This window comes from Solea senegalensis, linkage group LG19 (genome assembly GCF_019176455.1).
Source record: "Solea senegalensis isolate Sse05_10M linkage group LG19, IFAPA_SoseM_1, whole genome shotgun sequence".
Classification (NCBI taxonomy): domain Eukaryota; kingdom Metazoa; phylum Chordata; class Actinopteri; order Pleuronectiformes; family Soleidae; genus Solea; species Solea senegalensis.
Window position 1 is genome coordinate 16,096,316 of NC_058038.1, and position 22,888 is coordinate 16,119,203.

The 22,888-nt window shown below is 40.0% G+C and overlaps 2 protein-coding genes and 1 long non-coding RNA gene across 3 annotated transcripts in view; 2 read left to right on the plus strand and 1 right to left on the minus strand.

Moving 5' to 3' along the window:
• The window catches only part of myo15aa (myosin XVAa), a 47,437-nt gene extending 36,811 nt beyond the window's left edge, over nt 1–10,626 (plus strand). Inside the window, exons 44-66 of the mRNA XM_044050415.1 lie at nt 903–962; nt 1,132–1,207; nt 1,293–1,408; nt 1,837–1,955; nt 2,063–2,204; nt 3,244–3,355; nt 3,501–3,575; nt 4,199–4,401; nt 4,664–4,788; nt 4,888–4,951; nt 5,208–5,280; nt 5,535–5,608; nt 5,736–5,818; nt 5,901–6,031; nt 6,118–6,212; nt 6,663–6,740; nt 7,442–7,538; nt 7,607–7,767; nt 8,044–8,177; nt 8,382–8,515; nt 8,724–8,857; nt 9,223–9,363; nt 9,452–10,626. Coding sequence (XP_043906350.1) covers nt 903–962; nt 1,132–1,207; nt 1,293–1,408; nt 1,837–1,955; nt 2,063–2,204; nt 3,244–3,355; nt 3,501–3,575; nt 4,199–4,401; nt 4,664–4,788; nt 4,888–4,951; nt 5,208–5,280; nt 5,535–5,608; nt 5,736–5,818; nt 5,901–6,031; nt 6,118–6,212; nt 6,663–6,740; nt 7,442–7,538; nt 7,607–7,767; nt 8,044–8,177; nt 8,382–8,515; nt 8,724–8,857; nt 9,223–9,363; nt 9,452–9,553 — 2,529 coding nt within the window. The 3' untranslated portion in view covers nt 9,554–10,626. The remainder of the gene's footprint in view (nt 1–902; nt 963–1,131; nt 1,208–1,292; nt 1,409–1,836; nt 1,956–2,062; nt 2,205–3,243; nt 3,356–3,500; nt 3,576–4,198; nt 4,402–4,663; nt 4,789–4,887; nt 4,952–5,207; nt 5,281–5,534; nt 5,609–5,735; nt 5,819–5,900; nt 6,032–6,117; nt 6,213–6,662; nt 6,741–7,441; nt 7,539–7,606; nt 7,768–8,043; nt 8,178–8,381; nt 8,516–8,723; nt 8,858–9,222; nt 9,364–9,451) is intronic.
• Nucleotides 6,207–11,241, minus strand: LOC122784959. The gene is made up of 3 exons (XR_006362234.1): nt 11,025–11,241; nt 8,059–8,175; nt 6,207–6,738 (listed from the first exon to the last, which is right to left on the minus strand). It is a non-coding gene; the product is annotated as an uncharacterized LOC122784959 (long non-coding RNA).
• A 93-nt stretch (nt 11,242–11,334) lies between these two features.
• Nucleotides 11,335–22,888, plus strand: part of llgl1 (LLGL scribble cell polarity complex component 1) — a 35,374-nt gene continuing 23,820 nt past the window's right edge. Inside the window, exons 1-2 of the mRNA XM_044050416.1 lie at nt 11,335–11,614; nt 15,773–15,870. Coding sequence (XP_043906351.1) covers nt 11,534–11,614; nt 15,773–15,870 — 179 coding nt within the window. The 5' untranslated portion in view covers nt 11,335–11,533. The remainder of the gene's footprint in view (nt 11,615–15,772; nt 15,871–22,888) is intronic.

Genomic DNA, 22,888 nt, shown 5'->3' on the forward strand with positions numbered 1-22,888 from the left:
CATTATTGATCAATGCTGCGCAGCTGACATTATGTTCAGTGGCAAAGCTTAAAATAATTTTTACAGAGGTTATGGTGCTTTGATCTCAGGTCAGGGAGAAAAAAAACCTACCCTAATAATGACAAAGCGTAAAATGTGTTCACACAGTTGTGTGGATGCTTTTTCTTATTTTGACCATCCTGCCAGGCACCAGTGTTTGTTAAAATTGGATGCATAACCCTTAGAACACTTCCTGCATGATAATAAGCCGGTAGTCTTAGCACAAGCACAAAATTGTCCAGGGCCCAAACGGCTCCTGTCACGAAGTGCGGGGAACCTATTGTTTTCCTTCAGATTCTTCTTCTTCTTATTATTCCAGTGGATTTGCGGTCAGTTTTGAGGGGATTAACATGCATAGAAACTCTGGAAACTTGGCATGGAGGTCCAGTGTGTCAGAAATGTGATATTGGCATAGTGCAGGGCTCTATAGTGCCCCCTAAGGTGAAACGCGGATGGAGCGAGCCAAAACTAAGTTGCACCAAATTTCACAAAACTTGGGAACATGTTATTGCCCAAGAACATGTTATTGCACACATCATAAAAACATGTAGTTTTGCTACCATTGACATAGCTAAACAAACTTCTTAACTGTTTTGACTAAGTAGTTTGCATTTGAACAAACTAAAACTAGTATTTTTTTATCTTATGCACAGTTTACATTACAACACTAAACATAGTCTTGTTTACTGTTTGCTGATATTGCGTTGAAGTTTAACGGCATTACACCAAAGTACATGGAAAGTGTACATGTTCTTCACCTTCATGGGTGTTTTCAACATTATATTCAACATTATACTGCTTAAATGTCACCATATTTCACAGTTAGTTTCATAAATGTATTTCCACTGTTGATCTGTTCACAGGTTTTCTACCCTAAAGAAACCCTCAACAATCCACTTTCTCTGGACCTGATCTTCAGACAGGTTGATCTGTATTTTCAGTGTTCATTTACATTTTCTTACATTTCTCCTTTTATTTCACTGTAACTTTAATTTTTAGTGATCTAGTTTTTAGTAATTCCATAAAAATAATTGATACTAAGTTATTGTAAATGATCCTACTTTTACATATTAATATTTTTTTGCTCTGCAGGTTATTCATGACACCTTCTCTGAGGCCTGTATCCGCATCACTCAGGAGGAGAGACAGAAGATGAAAGCTCTCCTTGGTACAGAAAGATCCACTAATACCTCATTGACTCCAACCACATTAACTGTGGATGATTTGATATCCTCAACTCTTCTTTTCGACAGTGGAGAATAATGTGGATCAGGGTTCGGGAACGCATGATGAGAAAATAAAGAAGGAAGTAGTCTCCATGGCCAAAGACTCATGGGAGATCTATTTTTCCCGCCTCTTTCCGGCATCTGTGAGTTCTTATCGCTGTCTTGGCAGAGATAAATGTTTTAGAATAATTGCAGAGTCAAGTGTAATTAATCAGAGACAGCTCACAAAAGCTTCCTCTACTTGGCATCATTAGTTTTATTGTTTCAACTGTTGTTATGAGATGTGTATGTGCACTTTTCCTGGTATAAACACTGGCTTTTTCTCAACTCTCCTTATGGAGACAGAAGCTCAGTCCTAATGAGGTAGAACCTCAATTTATGAAGCTCTGGTTAAAGTTAGGACTAACGTCTTAATATGTGAATTGCTCTTAGTTTAAGATAAGGTTTAGGCATTGATTGCTTTGAGGTTCGGCTTAGGTTTAAAGGCTGTGGTTAGGCTGTCACAGTGAATGGAAGTCAATGCAATGTTTAAATACAAATATCTGCACAAACCTGTGTGTGTGTGTTCCAGGGCAGTGTGGGGACAGGGGTGCAAGTGCTGTCTGTGTCTCATAAAGGCATCAAGCTGCTGAAGATGGTGCGGAGCAGTTCCTCTGCCTCGGATTACTTCCGAGTGCTGAGACCTTACGGGTCAGTCTCACAGAAACACGTTAGTCATGCCTTATCACTGGAAGAATCTGTACTGCCTGTGTGCACTTACTCTTACTTCCTGGCTTTGCGTATCACTTCCTTTTCAGCTACTCGGACATCCTGTTTGTGTCGATTCCATCTAAGAACATGCTGGAGTTCAACCTGACCAACGAGAAGTTGATCTTGTTCTCTGCCAAGGCCCCGCAGGTCAAACACATGATCGACTACTTCCTCACAGAGCTCAAGAAGGTGAGGGTCTGGTTTCTGGTTTGTTTGAAGCTTTTGAAATCTGGGTTTGCTATGGATCCGTGGTTAAAATACACAGTGGTGAAAAACAAAGGATACAATTATGAAGTTAAAATATAAAGTACTGCACCTCCTGCAAATGATGACACAAAACAGCAAATATATTAATGAATCACCTATTGATTTTAACCTGAATTTGGTGATATGGCTTTGACATCAGGCGAGCAGCTAAACCAGAAGCAGGACTACATTGAGTTAGATGATTCTATGTGTAAAGCTAAAGGAATTAAAATCAACATCAAATAACTTGTTGAAATTGAAGCTGCAGCGTCAAAGCCAAGCTCAGACAAATGTTTTAAAGAAAGGCCTCATCATAAGTCTCACTTTCTCAGACTGGAGACCAAATCTCATCATGAACTCGGGGCGAATATCCATTTGATGTACTTGCATGTCCTGGGATGTTTTCCTGAAGGAATTTAAATCTGTTTTTTAATGGTTCCATCACACAAAAGGTGATTAACTTCCATCCACCCTTCCTTTCTTTATATCAACACATCACTCTATAGCTGCATGATCCAAGAGGGTGATTTGATTAATTTAATTAATTCACTGATTAAAAATGCATTTTTTTTCCTTGGATTTGCGAGGAATAATAGCTATCTACCAGCCCTGGTTTTTATGAAACAGAGCCCTATCTTTTGTCATTACCAGCCCACAGAATTTACTCGTGTCCAGCAATACATCCATAACTTGGGAGAAGTCCTCTCCCTAAATAATCTGCCCTTCATTTTCTTTAAAGTCTTTTTCTGTGACTTATACAGAGCTTTCACAGCTAAAACCGAGTGAATATGAAACTACTTTGGTTTCATTTTGACTTTATACATCAGAACTCTCTTGTCGTCAGTCTCCAGGTTACACACACAAGCACCAGCAAGCACATTCATGTAAAATGTAAAATGTAAATAATGCATTATTGTGTTTGAATGTAACAGTATTTTAGGCTCATTGTCTGTCATGACTTCGATGTTTGTGTCTGTTACAGGACTCGGAGTATGTGGTGGCTGTGAGGAACTACATCACCGAAGACAGGACTCTGCTCAGCTTCCACAAAGGAGACATCATCAGGCTGCAGCACATGGACGGGCTGGAGGCTGGTGAGACATGCCAAGCACACATAAACACACACAAAATGCACTTGTTGAGCACCCTGTACAGCTGTGTCTCTTCAGCCTTGCTTTCTGCTTTGGTGAGCCTTGTACACTTTGACTCTGCTTCCCTGTGCTTCACGACACTATTCAGGCAAATATTATGGCTGCATAGTGAGGAAGAAGGTCATGCTTCTGGAGGAAATAAAGAGAGACACTCCTGAGTTTGGTGGGTTTGGTTTGGGCTGTTTTCTCCGCTGGGTGTTGTGTTTCTGACTCTGTGCCGTTTTTTTTTTTGCATGTTGGTTTTACTTCTGTGTTCCTCGTTTTTTGTTTGTTTTAAACCTCTAGAGTGTAGGTTTTGGTGATTTATGTTGTGGTTGATGTTATTATGCTGCCTCTGTTAAGTCTTTGTGAGCTGAAATGATGTGTCATTATTTGTCTGCTGTGGAGCGTGTGCGTTTGTGTTCAGGAGTGGGCAGTGGCAATTATTTAGCATTTAGAATTCACTTCTGAAACTCTTCATGGACACTTCCTTGTGTTTTCATTCATACTCAAATCTTTTGTGTGTCTTGTCATAAACTGAAATGCATCCTGTGTGCAGTGCGTGAATGTCACCGGGCGACACAAGAACAAAACACAGCCATACTAATAAACACAGAGAGTCATGTGGAGCTGATACTCTTAATATCTTTATATCTTTAACTTGATTTTCTGTGTCATAAAACCTGAAAAACAAAGTTTCTACTGTCGGTTGGACACAAAGATCACCTCCTTCTTTGTCTGTGTTTATGAATGAACATCTCAGTGACTGTACGTCCTCTATGTTTTGGTGTGTGCGTGTGTGAAAAGGCTGGCGGTTCGGGGCTGTGTATGGAAAGTCGGGAGTGTTTCCCAGCGAGTACGTCCATCCTGTGGCTGCTCCAGACTTTCTGATTCTCCCCGATGAACGGACGGAGCCTCGACACAGACAGGGACGAGTCGCTGCCTCTGCTGCTGTTGCCGTAGCGATGGGCTCGGCGATCGCTGCCCACGAGCTTGACCTCTCCACAGAGGTGCGTTTGTCCTGCTCATGAACAGATGAACAGCGGATACAGTGAAATATTGAAATAAGTCTGAATACCAAGCTTAAAACCACTATGTTGAGCATGAGTGAAACCCTGACATTATGGTGATCGGCTGGTGTTTACACAGTATGTTGGAATGTTTTTGGTTTGCAGAAATGGAACTAATTCATTGATAATTACATCTTTGGGGTTCTGCTAAGTGGCACTGTTGCTTAAGTTTTTACTCTGTGGGTGTATGCATGTGTATCAGGTAGTAAATGAGATGTACGGGGACAGTCTGAGCGGTGAACTGGACGAGCTGCCTCTGCAAGGTGGCCAGTACCACATGGTTGAGTTTGCCAGGAAGTACTTCAGAGAGGCCCAGAAGAACAAGAGGTCAGACATGTACACACACACACAAACTGAATGTGCATGTTTACCCAAAAGTCGTAAATGCATTGCTGACTGCTGCCTGTGTTTCTATTTTGTTTGTAGTGATCAGAAAGCCAAAAAGGGGAAGGAGGGCAGGGAGCCTGTTGATATGGTTAAATTCTCCAAGGTAAAATTCACCTCTATAAGCTCTGCCTTTATACAACATGTACGTATATATTACCCAATATACAATTGACCTTGTTTTTCTTTTTTTTAATTCTCTGTATTATCAGTTTTTCCAAACTCATAGACAGAGTACCATCAACTTAAACAGCTTCAAACTGAGACAAATGACCGACAAAATGAATAAAGAAAAAGAAAAAAAACATAGGCTTGGACTAATTTAACTTTACTTATTACTTGCTGTGTCTTTGTCTCTCCAGTCTCCAATCCAGGAGTCGCTGATCGATTTCTCAGACAGCGGAATGAACAGAGTGGCTGCCGACATCTTCGTAGGTGAGAGAAGAATGAAAGAGTGGGGGATTGATGTAGGAGACAGAAGTGAGAGGACATCACTTCTTCTTCATCATCAAAATCTCATGTGGAGAATAAAGTGGCAGACAATTAATATTTTTAACATTTAATTAACTACACGAACAAATAGCTCATACAGGTTTACGAGCATCAATCATCTCTGAGCTCCTTTTGTACCGTATGGGTCAAATTTGAATTGAACTGAAATGATGTTCCATGTATTTGTTTTTATTCAGCCATAATGAAGTTCATGGGAGACTTCCCACTGAAAGGGCAAACTGAACAGGACCTGGTCGCCACTATTCTGAAGGTACACAATAACAATCATGGATATTTGATGACACTTGCATTATTAAAATGACAGACTGAGCAACACCTGCTGGTGCTTTCACTTTATAAACTCTGGTTTATTGCTTTCATGTGTTTTTATCTTGCAGTTAAGCAGTGACCATGGCCTGATTAAGGATGAAGCCTACTGCCAGGTGATGAAGCAAGTCACTGCCAACACCAGCTCCAAACCGTAAGATTCTTCTTTATGTCACATCACATGTTAAGCAGCCCTGAAGATTTCATTTTTGTCCATTTCCGTACATTATGTATAGGGACAGTTGTCAGAGAGGATGGAGGCTGCTTTACATCCTGACAGCTTTTCACCGCTGCTCCGATGTGATGAAGCCGTTTCTGTTGAAGTTTCTGCAGGACGCGTGTGCCAGCCCCGGAGTTCTGTACCAAGGTAGACAATCTGTCCATCCTATAGTTTACCTCAGAGACTTAAACCAAAGACTTCAATCTTTACTGGCTGCTGTTCTTGCTTGACAGGTATTGCCAAGGCATGCGAGCAGAATCTGATGAGGACTTTTCAATATGGTGGACGTATACAGTATCCCAACAATATGGAACTCAAAGCCATGCTGGTTTGTCTATAATTGAGCAATGTGTTATTCTTTTCTTCTCTGGCTACATCACTAAAAATGTCATTCACTACCAGAAATCCACAAGACAAGTAACTTTAAGGGTTGATGTTTCAATAAGTGCTTTGCTATTTAATGTAATGATGCCACTTTTAGTTTATTGATAAAAAATGCAGTAAAACCTGTAACCTATTAAAGTGCTGGCTTACTTACAATTCAGTTAATATAATGTTGTCATGAACAATCTTGAAGGCATAACGTTGCCAGCCTAGTTCAATGTATTATGTATAAGTTGTGACTGTGTAGAGTAAAGTGGAGTTTAAGACACCTTTGTCATGTTGAAATGTGACTGCTGCCTTGCCCTCAGCAGCATCACAATTCTCCGTGCATCCGGTGTCCTCCAGCGTTTATCTCTCCTGCGACGTCTCCCTCTGATTTGTTGTTTGTGTGCAGGCTGGGCGGAGCTCCAAGAGACAGCTGTTCTTGCTGCCAGGTGGGATTGAAAGGCACTTGAAAATCAAGACGTGCTCTGTGAGTGGTGCACACACACACACACACACACACACAAACAAACACACATCCAGTGAAGTTATACTGCACTCATTCAGAAGACAAGTTTTATCGTCTAGTGTTGGGATAGATAAAATAAAAATAATCATCCGGAGAGTTGTTGGGGGCTTATGAGAGCTGGATATGCTGAACTATAACGTAAGGGCATACATAAAAGCATTATATCACACAGCAGTAAAATCTGCACTATCATAATGTTAAGACTAGATGTTGACTGATATGGGTCTTTAATGGCCAATGTCGGTTTTTATAAATCAGGTGACAAATGATTGAAAAATCTGATAAAATATAATTGTTCAATGATAGCAAATAATACATACAAATACAATACAAAAACTGCTTAACTTCAGTAAGTTCAATAAAAATAATGTATGAACACAATATTAGGAGTAAAAATACCCATTATCAAAAAAAAAGGCAAATAATGACCCAACCAATTAATCTATCTATCTGTTAAGACTACTGGTCAAATCTTAAATGGTTAGATTTTACCAAATGAATTTATTAATCATGAAGTATATAATAATATAATATATATAGTATCTACTGACCCTGCCTTTTACCATGAACAGGATCATGGGATTTATTTTTTAAGTGACTTTGTCTCAAGGTACTTTTTTATGTACAAGGCATCCAAAGTGAAATGGTATTTTTCATTTTAGGTATCTATGGATGCCATCGAGGAGCTTTGTTATGAGATGGGACTGCACAGAGTGGAGGCATTGGATGAATATGCCATCTTTTTGGTCACACACAAAGGTAATCTAGCTCCAAGTTAAAAGTCTGTGTTAATAAAAGGATAATTGCTGATGCTCGTTTATGTTTAGGTCAGAATGTGCGTCCCCTAAACAAGCGCGAATACATCCTGGACATTGTTACGGAGGCCGAGCCCGTGGACGCTAACTACAGTCTGTGGTTCAGAAGAGTCATATGGAGTCTGGCTCTGAAGCTCGATAATGAACTTTATGTCACCATGCACTATAATCAGGTAAAGATCTGCAGACGATATCCTGTTTTTGGTCATTTTTGGCTCATATTCTGATGAGTCTCCACTGTAGCACTGCCAACCCATTATCTCCTCAAATGTCATGGAAAAACTAGATCCAGTTTCCTCTGGGAAGCCTCTCTCGGACAATGCAGTTTGAATATCCATGTGTGGTTGATGAGGACACTTGCTAATGTTGTTTTCGAGCAGATGACATACAACATAACAATCATATCATATGAGACTGGCACAAAAGCATTCTCTGTGTCTCTGTCTAAGGTCTTGCCAGACTACCTGAAGGCGCTGCTCAGTGTGGTTCCTCAGGGTAAAGTCAGTGAACAGCATTTCCAGCAGATTGCCAGACTGGCTGCCCTTCAGCACCGTGCCAAGGACACCAGCTACCTGCCCACCCTGTAAATACACGTAAACACATAGATGGACAATATTGCTTTACTATTGCCCATTTGTTGTCTATGTTATATTTCCATAAATACTTGTCAAATAGTTGAATAACAGAGGGTGAACACAGGGACACATAATTGCACACCTACTACTACTCACACAGAGAACATAACATACTAATTTATCCTTGGTTTGCTCTTTGTGTGTGTGTTTAGTCGTGAGGTGCAGGAGTGTGTCCCACCGCAGTTCTACGGCAAACAAGGTTCACAGCATTGGCTGAACATGGCAACTCAACACATGCAGCAGGTCCAGCCGATAAACCCACACCAGGCCCGTGCACAGTTCCTTGGTAAGACTGCAGCTCTGTAAATGGACTTATTCTGCCTCAAATTAAAACAATAAAACCAAAAATATCTGCACAAAAAAACCCATTTAAATCCCAAATAATTGTCTATAGGTTAAGTTGAAGTTCTGTATCATAGGCTTTTTAAGTCATTAGTGTTGAAACTATACATTATTGCTTTTCCAATGTCTTGCTGATGTTTTTTTTTCCTCAGGTCTGGTCAGTGCCTTCCCCATGTTTGGCTCCTCTTTCTTCTACATCCAGAGTTCGAGCACTGCATCCATCCATGCCCCGTGCATCCTGGCTGTAAATCTGAATGGACTACACTTTCTCAACAAAGACACTCACGTACGTTACAAACACTGACAATTACATTGTTGATCATCCACTCTGTGTAACATGGGACTTACACTATTAGACCAGCTCGGAAACTATGGCTGAATGAGTGTAATACAGAGCAGAGCAGATGCTTATTTGACTTTGTGTTGATTCATTTACATTCATTTTAAAACACTGTATTTGGCTCCCTCTGCTGGTTATGTGGTTTTCTTTCTGCTTCCAATCCATCCATCCATTTTATTTTATTGGTAAACCACAAATCAAATATGGGAGGAAAACATTGAAAACCATTTTTCTATCTTATTATATGATTTGCTTAAATATTTTGACAGGAATATATAGTCTATGTACTTGTGTGTATACTGTGTGATTAGGAGGCCATGGTGCGTTTCCCTCTGAAGGAAGTCCAGTCAACTCGCACCCAGAGACCGACCTCAGGCTCTAGTTACCCGTATGTGGAGATAATGATAGGGGACCTGCTCAACCAGCGCATCACACAGTTACAACTGGAGCAGGTAAATGAGATGAAGAGAGGAAGGTGTCAAATAGTCTGCTGTCCAGTGGGAGCCATGTTTTTTTTCTAAATCTGTGTGTATTTTCCAGGGCTTGGAGCTGTGCCGAGTCATTGCCATGCACATGGAGAACATGTTGTCAGTCAGAGAAAAGAGACTCACTCTGCCACCAAGTGAAATCACCCTTTTATAGCACGCACACACACACACTGTATATAACACTGTATGCCTATAAATATACTTCATCTACCTCTGTTTAAAAAAAATAGAGTATTTTGATAATTTAAATTAATGTTTCTTGTTTAAATGTATGTTGGTGACGCTGATGACAGAGTTTTGTGGGAAAAGACATATTTCCATAATCTTATTTTTATCATCAAATTGTCTGGGCCATTATTTTCCCCAATATAATTGTTATTTTGTGAACTTGGTTGGTCCAACATGCAGTCCAAAACCAAAAGATATTCAGTTTGCCACATAACTTTTTTGTAGCTGTAATCAGGACAAGTTCGGGCCTTTTTGATTAATTGCCTTGAATTCATCAGAATTATTGCACATTTGCTTAATTAACTTGTTTTCACTCTTTTCGGAATCTATTCAACAATAAACTAGTATCTCTGTGCATGGTACAGCACATCGGTATATACCTGTGCCATGCATGTACTTACAGTATGTGCACATTAATGAGTCTGTGATGCAGTTGGTGGTTTAGACTCATTGTTAATGTTTTTGGAGAAGAGACTGTTATGGACAGGACTTTATTAACTTAAACTTCCCCACGTCAGAAGAATATTAGGATTTGATCATTGTCGTTTTGTTAGGCTGAGTTGTACCATGGATCAAGGGTAAAACTGCTGCTGTAGTTGGCTTTGCACAAGTTAAGAAACATTTGCAAACTTAATTTTAATTGTTTCATATGTTTAGCATCATTTGATGCTTGTGATTTGAAATGAAATATCGTTAAGTTCAGGCCTGCATTACATTGGCTTCATTTAATGGGTCTTCTTTATTTATTTATTTTTTATTTACTTTATCTAATTCTTGCTTTTCTTTGGTTGTGAATTGAAGTTGTGAAAAAGAAGGAAATTATACTGATGCATGTGCATGTTTTATAGACCCCCCATCATTGAACACTTTGCACTAAGACAAAATATTTATACAAAATATATGATAATGTATATAATATATACAATGTATATACCTTTTTTAAATGCCCACACTGTAGATAACAGTTGTGAATGTGAGAAAAGTACATTAAAGTTTGTAGTATAAATGATTACAGTGTGTCCTTCTTTAAAAAAACTTTAACACACCAACACCAATATGGTATGTTAAGTAAATAAACAATTGTATAAAAATAAAAATAATAAAATAAAGTAATTAATTGTAATTTGTATTTAGTTTATGGAAATTAATAGAAACAAATTTGGCCCCGATGCAACAGTTTAGTACTTAAACATTTATTTCCATGACAAATTGGTAAAATGATTAATCTGGAAAATGAATAGTATTGATTGCATGTGTTCTGTGTTTGGGTGAAATATAAATAAATCCACTTACTTGCATTATCCCAAAAACTTTGATAAAATGTTGCAATTGTAAAATATTAACAATTAGTCAACAATTTAATGCGAACAAGTTTTTATTTTGTGGAACAAACTCACCGTTTCTCGCCTTGTACTGAGACGGGTGGTTATGGCAGGCATCCGGTGCGTCCTGTGCTACAAACCGAACACCCCTCTCCTCCAGAATGCTGTGCTGTGTGGGCGTTTTTTTGTAATTGGTCGCAGATTTCTTCACCCTCATTGGTTCACAGTAACGGGGTCCGTGAGAACCGGGAACAGGAACGGGGGGAGGAGGAGGAGGAGGAGGAGGAGGAGAAGAAGAGGGAGGGGGCGAAGAGGGAGGGGGCTGTGGTCAAACCCACCACGACCTAAACAGCTCCAAGAGGGAGAGAGAGGAGGGAGGAGAGCCGTAGCAGCAGCGGGAGCAGTAACAGTGTACCAGCCCCGCTCTCTCACTATCCCAGCCTGCATGGGCTACTCGGTTAGCTAGCTTAGCATCGCCCGCTCCTGCCGCCAAGAACCCTGATTGTTATCTCAGCGTTTTCCTCTCCGTCCCCTCACAGTCACTCACCCACCCGGTGCTGATTTACCATCTACCCGGCTTCAAGATGATGAAGTTCAGGTTTCGTCGGCAGGGTACCGACCCGCAGAGGGAGAAGATAAAACAGGAGCTTTTCGCCTTCAACAAGGTAAAGTAACGGGACAACGGGAGTCGGGAAAGGATGATGAGCAGGAGGAGGTCTGGGACTGAGTGTTTCCCCCTCTCCTCCTCATTTTGCTGTCCCCTAAAACTAAACACAGTGTTTCGTCTGAACATACGTAAAGTTTATCTCCGCGCAGCGTTTGCTCCAATCACTGTTTCACTGTCTGTTTTTCAGCGAGAGACACAAATTAGCTTCACACTTCTCCCCCATGGGACGTGCTCTTTGTTGATATGGGTGTATGTGTTTGCGTGTAAAGTGGCCTGTTAATTGGCTTCCACCCAAGCAAAGCCTGCGTTGAAAGTGAAGCAGGGAGACTCAGTGAGTGTGTTTCTGTGCAGCAGCAGCTGATTGTGTCAGAGACAGGGAGAGAGGACTCACTAGGCTTCAGACGATCCGGCGTGATCCAGTGTGATGCATTATGAGTGCAAGACAACCCATACTTTAAGCTGTAGTGTGTAACTTTTTAAAGATGAACACATGTCTGAAACATTCAGACCATTGTCAAAGGAGTTTGCACAATCCCAATTAAGCCCACCAACTGCTCATGATTCTGCATTTCTCAGTACAGCAGCGGTGTTTAGATCTCGTGTCACCCGGTGACATGCTCACTGCACAGGAAACGATAAGTTTTACTTAAAGACAGACGCAGGCACCCACAACATTTGCTAGTAGCACAAGATGACTTCAGTTTGGAGTACAAGTATGTTTCGAAAACTGAGCAATTTGCTCATGCTTGATAAATGTTTTATTCCCTGCGCTGCTGCTGTATACACACAAACATGCCCTCACTCACAGTATTGCTTGACAGTGGCACTGCAACTAACGACTATTTTGATAGCTGACAAGTCATCAACTACTCTAACAACTAGTTGACTAGTCTGATTATGAGTTGCACAAAACACAATGCTTTTTTTCTTTGATTTACTTCAAGACAATTCTGTCTACACATACAGTAATAGGCTAGCTACTAGCATGGGAGCCAACTATCTGCGTCAAAATTTTCCAAAATGATGTGTTTCCTCTTCAAATGTTCATGTTTAGCTGAGTTGGCCCCATGGTGTGTGAGGTTCATCTTGTATATCTTGCATGTGACACTTTTCTTGGTTGTGTCAAGTATCCCATGTTCCCAAACTTGGAACGTGGACCTTTTGTTTCGTGTTAGCGTCACTTCAGCCACTTCTATGTTGCTGCTTCCCCTTCTGTTCCCCACTACTAGTGCGCATGTGCTATCAGTGCATCAACGATTTGGGAAAAGTGAGGTGTCTCACTCTGAGCAGGTTGTTTGGCTACGATGAAGCATTGTTTAGGGTGGAATTGTGTGCTGTGGGATACATACATCCCGACGCCGCTAACGACAAGTCATTGCACCTCAGAGCCTATTTTCAGCGTGCAAATAAGAGGCAGAATAATAACATCAACAAAAACTAATAACAGTATACTGCAGTGTTAAAGATACATACATAAGATGGCTGTCCGTACGATGACAGTTTTGATGTTTTTTTGCCACACAATATTTACACATTGTACAACACAACACAAGTACTTTCCTCGCTGTCCTCAGCTTGTGGTGCCCAGAGCTTTCAGAGTTCCTTATTGATTCAGTGTTAGAAGGTCTGTGGTTAAAACCACGGGTGTCAGGTCTCATACAACTCATCCACATGGATATAAACTAGTTCATGTACAGTAAGTCTTCACTAGAGATGGGAATATAAATGATATTATAACACATGTGACAAAACAAGCTGACGATAAGATGACCGTGGTGTATTTCCATTATGAGGACAATTATTAATCGAAAAATTGTTATTTGATGTTTCAGATGCCACGCATCTTTTCAGTCATTCCACAACCTTATAATTCATAAAGATATTTTGGACAGTGTTTAAGTATTAATGACATCTAATGGTGTTGACACTGCCGATTTGAACAAATGGAGATATTACATATTCCCTTGTGTCAGGGATCTACAGTATGGTGGCCTTTGAAAACTAGAAATGCTGTTCTCTGTTTGCAAAGTAAGCTTCTGCATTAATACCAGTGCTCTAGCTGGTTTCTAACTTTAGAAACATGACAGCCTCCTTGAAGCAAGGCCCTTGCTTAAAGTACATATTAAAGGCTTAATCTACAAAACAACTACGCAATTGCTTTTTATTTTAAAGCCTTTATACACTTGTCAGTCAGTCAATAATGTCTGTAATGTTTATAGTATCAATAGTTCATCTGCATCCTCGTGCATACATAAGCAAATAAAGGTAGACTATGGATAGAAAACTGTAAAAAAAAAAATTGTAAGCAATAATATGGAAATCTTTTGTCAGAATATTTTACAAATCGGTGAGCAGTGTCTAATCTCAGCCACCTGAAGCCTGAGTTAACATTTTTACATACTCTTCCTCCTTTGGCAAGTGTTGACGTCTGATCTGATTCAGTTTCAGGGAGCTGAAGATTGTAAATGTACTGGTTATTGTGTATATCAAATATCAGCTGCAGGTAGTGTCTTGGGGGAGCTGTGTCTTTGCCAACAGGGTTTGTACATTTATGTACACAGCACACTTGTACTGTTGAAACTAAGTTGAGCACAGCCTTGACCTCAGGTTAGAGGAGGCTGCTGTGCTTGACACAGTGTCACTGTTCAAATGTTTCTTTTGTGTAAGTCACATTTTATCTTGCACAGAGGGTGACACAACACGAACCTCACTCACCATTAAAAATGAATGATTTGGGGGAAAAATGCAATCTTTTAAAGTTATATTTCAGTTAAATATTCACATTGTAATCTATTTAAAACACGAATACAAGACACCACTTGATACCCTAATGCATGAATTTAAACGATAATACATGAATTTTTTCCAGCATACTGTAATTGGATTGGATTTTTTTAAAATAAGTGTAGAACATTGAACAATCAAAATAGAAGAATTAAACTGTAGCCTCTGCAGTTTGCGAATTGGATAGTTTTAAATTGCAAATTTGATTTGACAACTATTGCTCCACCCTACTGAAAATGAAGCAATGATAAAACTGTGCCAAAAAAGGGGGGAATTAAATATCCAGAACAATGTGTATCTTTTTAATATTGTTTGTCATCAATAACTTACAATGCAATATTATGTAAAGCAAATTTTAAGAATATTCTCTCTGTTTTTGAATGAAAAAAGGTGAACCATTATTTGATGATTAAAAATAAACAGAATTATTACATTTTTGCTCAACCTATGAGCAAAATGGTTCAAGGAGGACAAATCATTGCAGCTCGACATGACAGACAGACACACAGACACACACACACACACACACACACACTGTGTGTACATTTGTTTGTTACCACTTAAGGACCTTCTCTGGCTTAAACACTGACCTTGTCAGGACCAGTAGTCCCTCATGGAGACCAAAACCTGGTCATAATGAGGCTGAGCCTAATTTCTGAGGAACTGGTTAAGTTTAGGGCTAAGAGTTTAATTGAGTTTCAGTTAAGGTTCGGGATCATGTTTTGTTGAGTGTGTGTGTGTGTGTGTGTGTGTGTGTGTGTGTGTGGATCTCTGTAGCAGAGTTGCTATGACAGAAAATTGGTGTGTCTGGTCTCAAGTCCATGAACTATTGGATACACATGTCCATCACCAGCTGCTACAACTATCACTGAGGTGGTCTCTCAACAGGAGTGTTACTTTGATGTGTCTGCGTGTGTGTTTGTGTTAGTATCTACTTCAGGGAAAGCCAGAGTTAAGGTTAATATTTTACTTCATTTCTGAGTACTAAGTTTATTTCCAGATTTGTTTGTCACAGAAAGCGGTCACTGGTCTTTGACACAAAAACTCTAAAGTCCACTTGACCTGTTTAACCGAGGTTTTAATTCTCTCCATGTCTGTTTGTTATTTTTTTTCCCTCTGGAGATCAAAACACTTTCCAAGCAATCTCGGCTTTTAATCACAAGGACAGAAGGAAAAGGCTGTGAATTTATGTCAATCTCATTTAACAGAGAACAAAACAATACTGCTGACTTCAGAGCTAAAAAGCTCTTTTCCTCCAACTTTATTAAGGGAGTTGTCCCCTTTAGACGCCTCTCTGACTGCACAGTGTGACATACACACAGACATTTCTTGTAACATTATGTTATTGTTAATCTCTGTTTTTCTCCTGTAGACTGTGGAGCATGGGTTTCCCCATCAACCCAGTGCGTTGGCTTTTGACCCCAAGCTTCAACTTATGGCCATTGGCACAAAGTCGGGAGCTATCAAAGTGTATCCTTTATCATCAGCGGGCTCATACGTGTCATACAGGTGTTTGTGGAGGCCATCTGTCAAGGTATTTGTGTGATTGACCAATCAAGGTTTACTGATGTCACAATTTTCAGTAAGTAAATAATTGTAATCAAGTATGTGACTGGATTATTTGTCCCAAAATCCAACCTTTTAAGCCTTGTAGGTGAGAAATTTACTAAAAAGAGAACTCTGTATGGTGGCTGGTTGTCATTTAGTATCTTTTGAGGTGCTACTCTGTTTATCTCAACACTAGCTTAGCAGTACAGATACGCCGCTGTCTATGATTCATGCATCTGTCATTCTCTTGACTTCATGATCTAATAAGATTTTGTCCTCTGTGGATGGAAATCCATTGCAGTCATTGTTATTCAAATAACACCACATCCACATAAAGCTTCTATACTCTTGTTCTATTTTTAGGGTAACTGAGCTGTAAGTTGTCATCTGTATTTGCTGTTTCCTCACAGTGATTTCTACATATGGAGGGAAAAAAGTGGAGCAGATGTATCTGTGGCAGAGCTGTTTATATAACATCGGTTCAGTAGAGCAGTGCATTGCTGTGTGTGCTGTCTGTCTCTGTAGGAAGTTGCACTCTCTGCATCCATGAGGTAATTCCCCAACATACCTGGCAATAATTGTGAAGCATTCTGCGGGTATATCATATTTAAATTTTGTGTGATAATAACATTAAAAAGTATAACAAATTGTCTGATGTCAAGGAATATTTTGATGTTTCTAGTGAGTAGTAGTACTAGTAGTTGTAGTAACACGAACTTTGCAATGTAGCCTACAGTACTTACTAAAGATGTGAGTCAGGGCTGTCACTTTGTCCAGAAATCAAGTTTGAACAGACATAATGTGACACACCATTCCTTTTGAAGGATCTTGTATATTCCCTCATGTTGACATGTTGACATTATTTATATGACCCTTATTAGATGTGTTAACTCTCATGGGTGGAACTAACCATCAACCCAATAGGTGAATCCACAGATTTGTTTGCTACTTTGCCATTGTTGAAAGAACCACAAATACTTTCACATGCTGCTTCTCAGATGCGTTGGTCTTGTGATTGTCCAGCAGTTCATCCTAAACTTGTCCTCCATTGTTACAGCAAAACAACATAACATCACTGTTTTTCTGATTGATCAAGAGGGTATTCAAAGTGCATCCAAGCTGCACTCACGTTCCCTCTGGTGGATACACAGTAATTACTTCAGAGAGTCTGATGCGCTTCAGCTAAAAAGCACTTGGATACTTAAGGCACTCGGTTTCTATTTCAGTAATTCTAATAAAGTCCAAATAGGATTTGTTTACCACTTCTGATCATCTGACTGATGTTGTTGCTGCTTTGCAGTACTCAGTTGGGATGTTGTCACCATAACTCCAGATCACTGCAATTAACATGGTGACTGCAATGTTTTCATAGCTGATTGAACTGTCAGCCTCAACTATGAAAATGAGACCAAGACCCCAAAGCTTTGGAGGCCCAGAAATACCATAAATGCATTTTTGTAGTTTGTGGTCAGTTGGAATCTGACCTCTAACGCTGGTGGTGACAGCGTTAAGCTCTGTGCCTGAACAAAACAGGATGAGCTGGAACTTCGAGCAAAGACATTCTGGATATTAGTAATGGTTTGGATCGTGATATGTGTTGTGATGAAACCATAATTTGGCTGAGCATGTCAGTTGGAAATAAGTGTTGATACTGTGACAGTGACCACAAATGAAAACACAGAAAAGCTGTACAAGTTGTGAAACTCAAATGGCCAGAACACAGCAACTGAGTGAGCGGTCCATTAATGTGACCCTGGATGAGGAAGACTTGAACTCTGGGTAATGTTCAGGAAATGTGGTCTGGACATTATATGGTGTTTGCTGTGCACATATGAGGAACAGTCAGACATTTTTTTTGGATGAGATGTGTTCACAACAGCAGCGGAATCTCCTGAGGATCCAGATCAGTGGGTGGTGCTTAGCTTGAGCATGGAGGGAATGAGGATCCTCCATAGTTTATCCTGCTATATTCTCACTGGTAAATTAACCTGCAAATTAGATTAGAGAGAAGGCAAGACAAGTTCAGTGCATGTCTATAAGAGAATGTTTCCACATACCGCTGACCATCTCCAGTATTTGATCTTCATGTATCTTGGATGCGTTCACATCTGAACTTAGAGCTGTCCATTTGTGAATAGATGACCTGATAGGGGCGTTGACACCATGTCTGAGCAAGCCCGTGATTACAAAGACGGTTCTGTAATTAGCAGAAGGCTAATATCATGTTGTGTATCATGTGCTGTGGTTTGCTCACTGTTGCATTTCCATTTGTTTACTTATGGGGAAGTGAGACTGAGTTCACACCATCATCATCATCATCCTTAAAAAATGTGAAGACATGTAAATGTCAAAGCATACAGTGTGTTAACTATACACTATGTTAAATCACATGTTGGCCACACATGTTTCAAGTTTGACCTGCTTGTTCTTGCATGTGTGAGTGTATGAGGATACGGATTGAGCATGTAAAAGGATTTATCAGCACAGACATACCAGGATACCGTCGACATACCAGCACATACCGCATGTTTGGTTATTTAGCCTGTTTTAGTGTGTGTGTGTATGTGTGTGTGTGAGAGAGAGAAAGTGTGAACAGAGACTGGCAACAAGGGCGAAACAATACAATGTTATCTAAATCACAAAATGCTAAATCCATATAGCAGTAACAGCAATTATTCATGAAGGTAGAATGTTTCATGCAAAACATTTGCATAAATGAAGACTCTTTAAAAAAATGACCTAGCCCATGGCTCATTTGAAACAGATGCCAGCTTTTATTTATTTATTTATTTATTTATGTATGTATGTATGTTTTTTATGTATTTATTTATTTATACATACTTCAGGCTGCGTGTGTGAATCTACTCTGAGTTGCAGCTTTCAGAAAGAGAGTGAGAGAGACTGGTGGTACCAGGCACTTGCACCCCAGAGAGAGACGGACGGACAGAGGGAGGGAGGGAGCAATGGAGGAGGGGAGAGATGGACATAAACAGAGGCAGTGAAGGGGGCGGGGGTGTAGGAGACAGAGGGCCAGGCGAAAATGTAGAAGTACAATGGTATATCTACTCTAGCAAAATGACCAGTACAGCAACATCCTACTTTTACACAATGTCCCAGCTGCTGATGGAATTTTTGGAAAATCTACATATGCTGCGTTTCCACAGGGTATATCTGGAAAGTTTAAAAGCAGCTTAACTGAACACAGCAACGTCATGTTTAACATTTCATTTATTAGATGCCCCAACAAAACACTTTAGGCACCTTTTAGGCATTTGAATAAATCAGTAAATGAATTAACAGTGTGTCTAATGACACACTTCCAGGTTCTTAAACTCTTACATGTTAAAAGTGGCAGAAAAAGATGTTTTATGTCACTTGCACTTGCTTTCTTACAACATTTATTTTATTCATAGAGAAAATAGTTGGCAGAAAGCATGAAAATTAATTTTTACAGAAAGTCCTAACATTTGAGAAGCGAGAACCAAAAATAATTTGTTAATTAACTAATATTGCCAGACCATCATTGGGCAACAGACTGGAGCAGGAGGTTGAGTTGGAGCAATGGCGTTCATTTTGAGCCAATGTGTGTCCACATTCCCTGATAATCTCACAGACTGACTGACTTGGATTTGACCTAGAGGAGCTTGCCAGCATACCTGCTCGTACTGTAATACACACTTACAGTTACACACTGCTCCAGCCTGTAGTGCCAGATGTGTGGTTTAAATCTCACACTCTGATGCCTGAAAGGTTCTGTACAGCAAAGTTGGATTAGAAACTCTGGTTAATTCCATAAAGAGTCGCTCGGTTGCTACAAATCAAGAGTGGAAAATCGCAAAAATTACAGATTTCGTGTCATTTTTTTCATTGTCAGCCTGATTTGCTCTCATGCAATCTCTTTCAGCCTCTCGATCAAGTTTCTCACTTGTTCTTTCCTTTTCTCCTTCTTTTGCTCTCCCTGTGTTTATAAAAGCAGAGTCATATTACACCCTGAGAGTTTCTGCTTCGACCACAGACTGGGGCTCAGCAGAGGGAAGGGGACAATGTGGTGTGGAGTTTTATTGTGTGTGTGCATGTGTGTGTGTGTGTGTTGACAGAGATCATGTGGGGGTGGAGGGGCGATCTTGAGAAGTCTGTCTCCTGTCATGGAATGCATGTTGCGTTGCCCTGGGTTAACCCTCCCTCTGTGTGAGTTTGTGTGTGTGTGTGTGTGTGTGCACGCAAGAGTGAGTAAGTGCTTTGTTGCTGAGTCTAGTCTTAATAAAGGGAGCTTTTGAATTGGTTTCCAAGACGACCAGTGCAGTTGCCTGGGATGAGAAGAAGTGCTTACAGACTGGAGGGTTTTAAAAGTCTGCAGCTCAGCACAGCAGAAACCAGAGGTTGAGGAGAAATGTGCCAGTTATCAGCTGAACGAAAGGTTAAAAAATACAAAACAATCGCCTGCACTATCTGTTGATCACACACACACACACACGTCTCACTGGTTTTGGGGTCAGTGAGGAAGCCCCTCTCTGAAAGAAGTATGTGCTGAATCGGAGCAAATCTGACCATGAATCTGTGGCATCATTGATCAAACGGCCAGAGCAACAAGCTAATATTTACATACAGAAAATAGAGAGCTTTGATCTGTTTGTGTTTGTGGGTGTGCTCCAGCTGTCAGCTCTCTGTCTGTGTGACATCCTGTTGGTCTCACACACACTTGGAGGTGAGCACAGCTACTCTTCTTAGGACCTTGCACTGACTTCCATTCATTTGGACAACTTAAAAAAAGCATCCCTAACCTTAACCATAACCAGCTAATGCCAAACCTGAACCCTAACCATAACCTAATCACAATTCACATTGTAGCCCCAAACTCAACCAGTTCCTCAGAATTGAGGTTCTGTCTCATTGGGTCCAGGTTTTGGTCTCCATAACGATTGCTGGTCCTGCCAAGGTCAGAGTTAATGCCAGAAAAAAGTACACACACGCGCTGCATGATCAGCCCTCACTGTGTTTACATGATATTGTGTTAGTCCAACAAAAAGCACAGTCAAATGTCACTGTTATAATAGTTTATTAATAATATTATTGTTATTATTAATAATAATAATAATGATAATAATAATAATAATAATATTACTGTACTGTATACCTTCAGTCAGGCCAGGGTCGTACTCAAGTTGGCCTGTGCCACATTTCCCACTTCCATGTTTAAACTGGTAAGTAATAGAAGAAGCCAGTACCCTGTACGCTTTTGTGTAGTTGTTAGTTATTTTGGCAGTTGATCAGTTTTATTACTGTTTTTTTTTCTCAAGAGAGTTTTGAAAATTCAAGGGAAATTGTACTGTCATTATGTGTCATGCTGTCTTGCAATGAAAGACAGACACATTTTCCTGCCTGTGACCTGAGTTGACTGTGACAGCTGCACTAGCTTAACGTGGAGGAATCTTGAATTGTTTATCCATCCTTGAAGTCAACAACATTTTTGTGGTAAAAACAGTGAATTCCCCATGTAATTGTTGGTAACACTCATTTCCCATTTCAATTGGGCTGCAGCACTGTCTTTTCCTGTCATTTCCCCGACAGGTTCCAGCTTTTCATTGTGTCACATTGATTTGCTGTGATCTTGCTGCTCACACTGTGGTTTACATCATAGACTTATTTGGGGACTACTGAAAAATGTCACATTATGTAACTTACATTTTCATCCACCCATATTTACTGGGTTATGCATGAACCCCTATGTGGCCTTCGTTGACTACATTATGCTTAGGTAGAACATTATATTCTGTTGAATGGAATGGAATGTGGGTTCTGCTACACAGAAAAGCGAGTGTGGACCCTTATTGACTATGAATAGAACCCAATTCTGTACACAGCTCTCTGTAATAATAATGGGTGGAAGGTATGGAGAGATCTTGAATTTGTATGCAAGTATTTAATGGTATGGTTATGAGAAAATGTGTAGGATTCAACCTGTAACATTCATGTTTTTCACACTCTGCCCACTCTCCACAGTTTGTCATCAAGTGTTTTTTTTAAACTGATGGACTGCATGCTATACTTTTAAGTCCTCCAGTGTGCATTTCTTACTCTTCCTACCTTGTTTGTTTCATCTGTTACGTCTGTCACTCAGTCCCCTGGTAATAGCATGTTCTTAACTGATTTTTCTAAAGACTTGTTGGTCCTTTAAATCTGCCCATTTTCTATTTTCTTCTAAACACTAGCTCTTCACCTTCCTCTTCCATGCCAGACTCCTCATCAGATTCACCTCCATACATAGACACGGTTTCTGATAAATGGAAACACTCACATGTCAGGAGGTTATGTGTCATTGTAATCCAGGAAATTAGACTTCAGGCGGTGATTTAAATTCTGGTTAAATTTAAAGTTAGTTTTTAAAAGTAACTGGTTAAAAGAATTAGTCAGCTAGGCTACAGATAAAGCATGTTTAGATTAAGAGTTAGATTTCTAGCAACTTTATTGATCCCATGTATGTCCCATATGTTACTTGTCAAGGCATGAATCAAGAAACAGAAGTCAGGGAGGACAATTAATCATAAGGTACTCAAGCTATTAAAATAAATAAATAAATAATGGATAGATGGACATTTATGTTGGTGCACAAAAATATATATATATTTTTTTGCATAATTACCCCCCAAAAAAGTTTCCTCCATCAAAGTGGGAGGATTCTCAAGAGGAGGTGAAGTAATAGTTTTTTTGTGTCATTACAGTTAAAGTTTATACTGTGCTGCATAGTGATTTAGACAGTTATTCATCTTCTTTGACTGTGGCGGGTGTGAGGGAGAGCGTGCGTCAGCTGAGTGGGACAGTCGTGAGGGGAGTGTGGGAGGTGGGAGAGGTACTAGCTGAGGCAGAGGATGCAAATGAGACCGGATTGTTTCTCAAGTGGGTGGGTGGAGTTGTTTGGCTTGTCTTGTTGTAGACTGCCTTT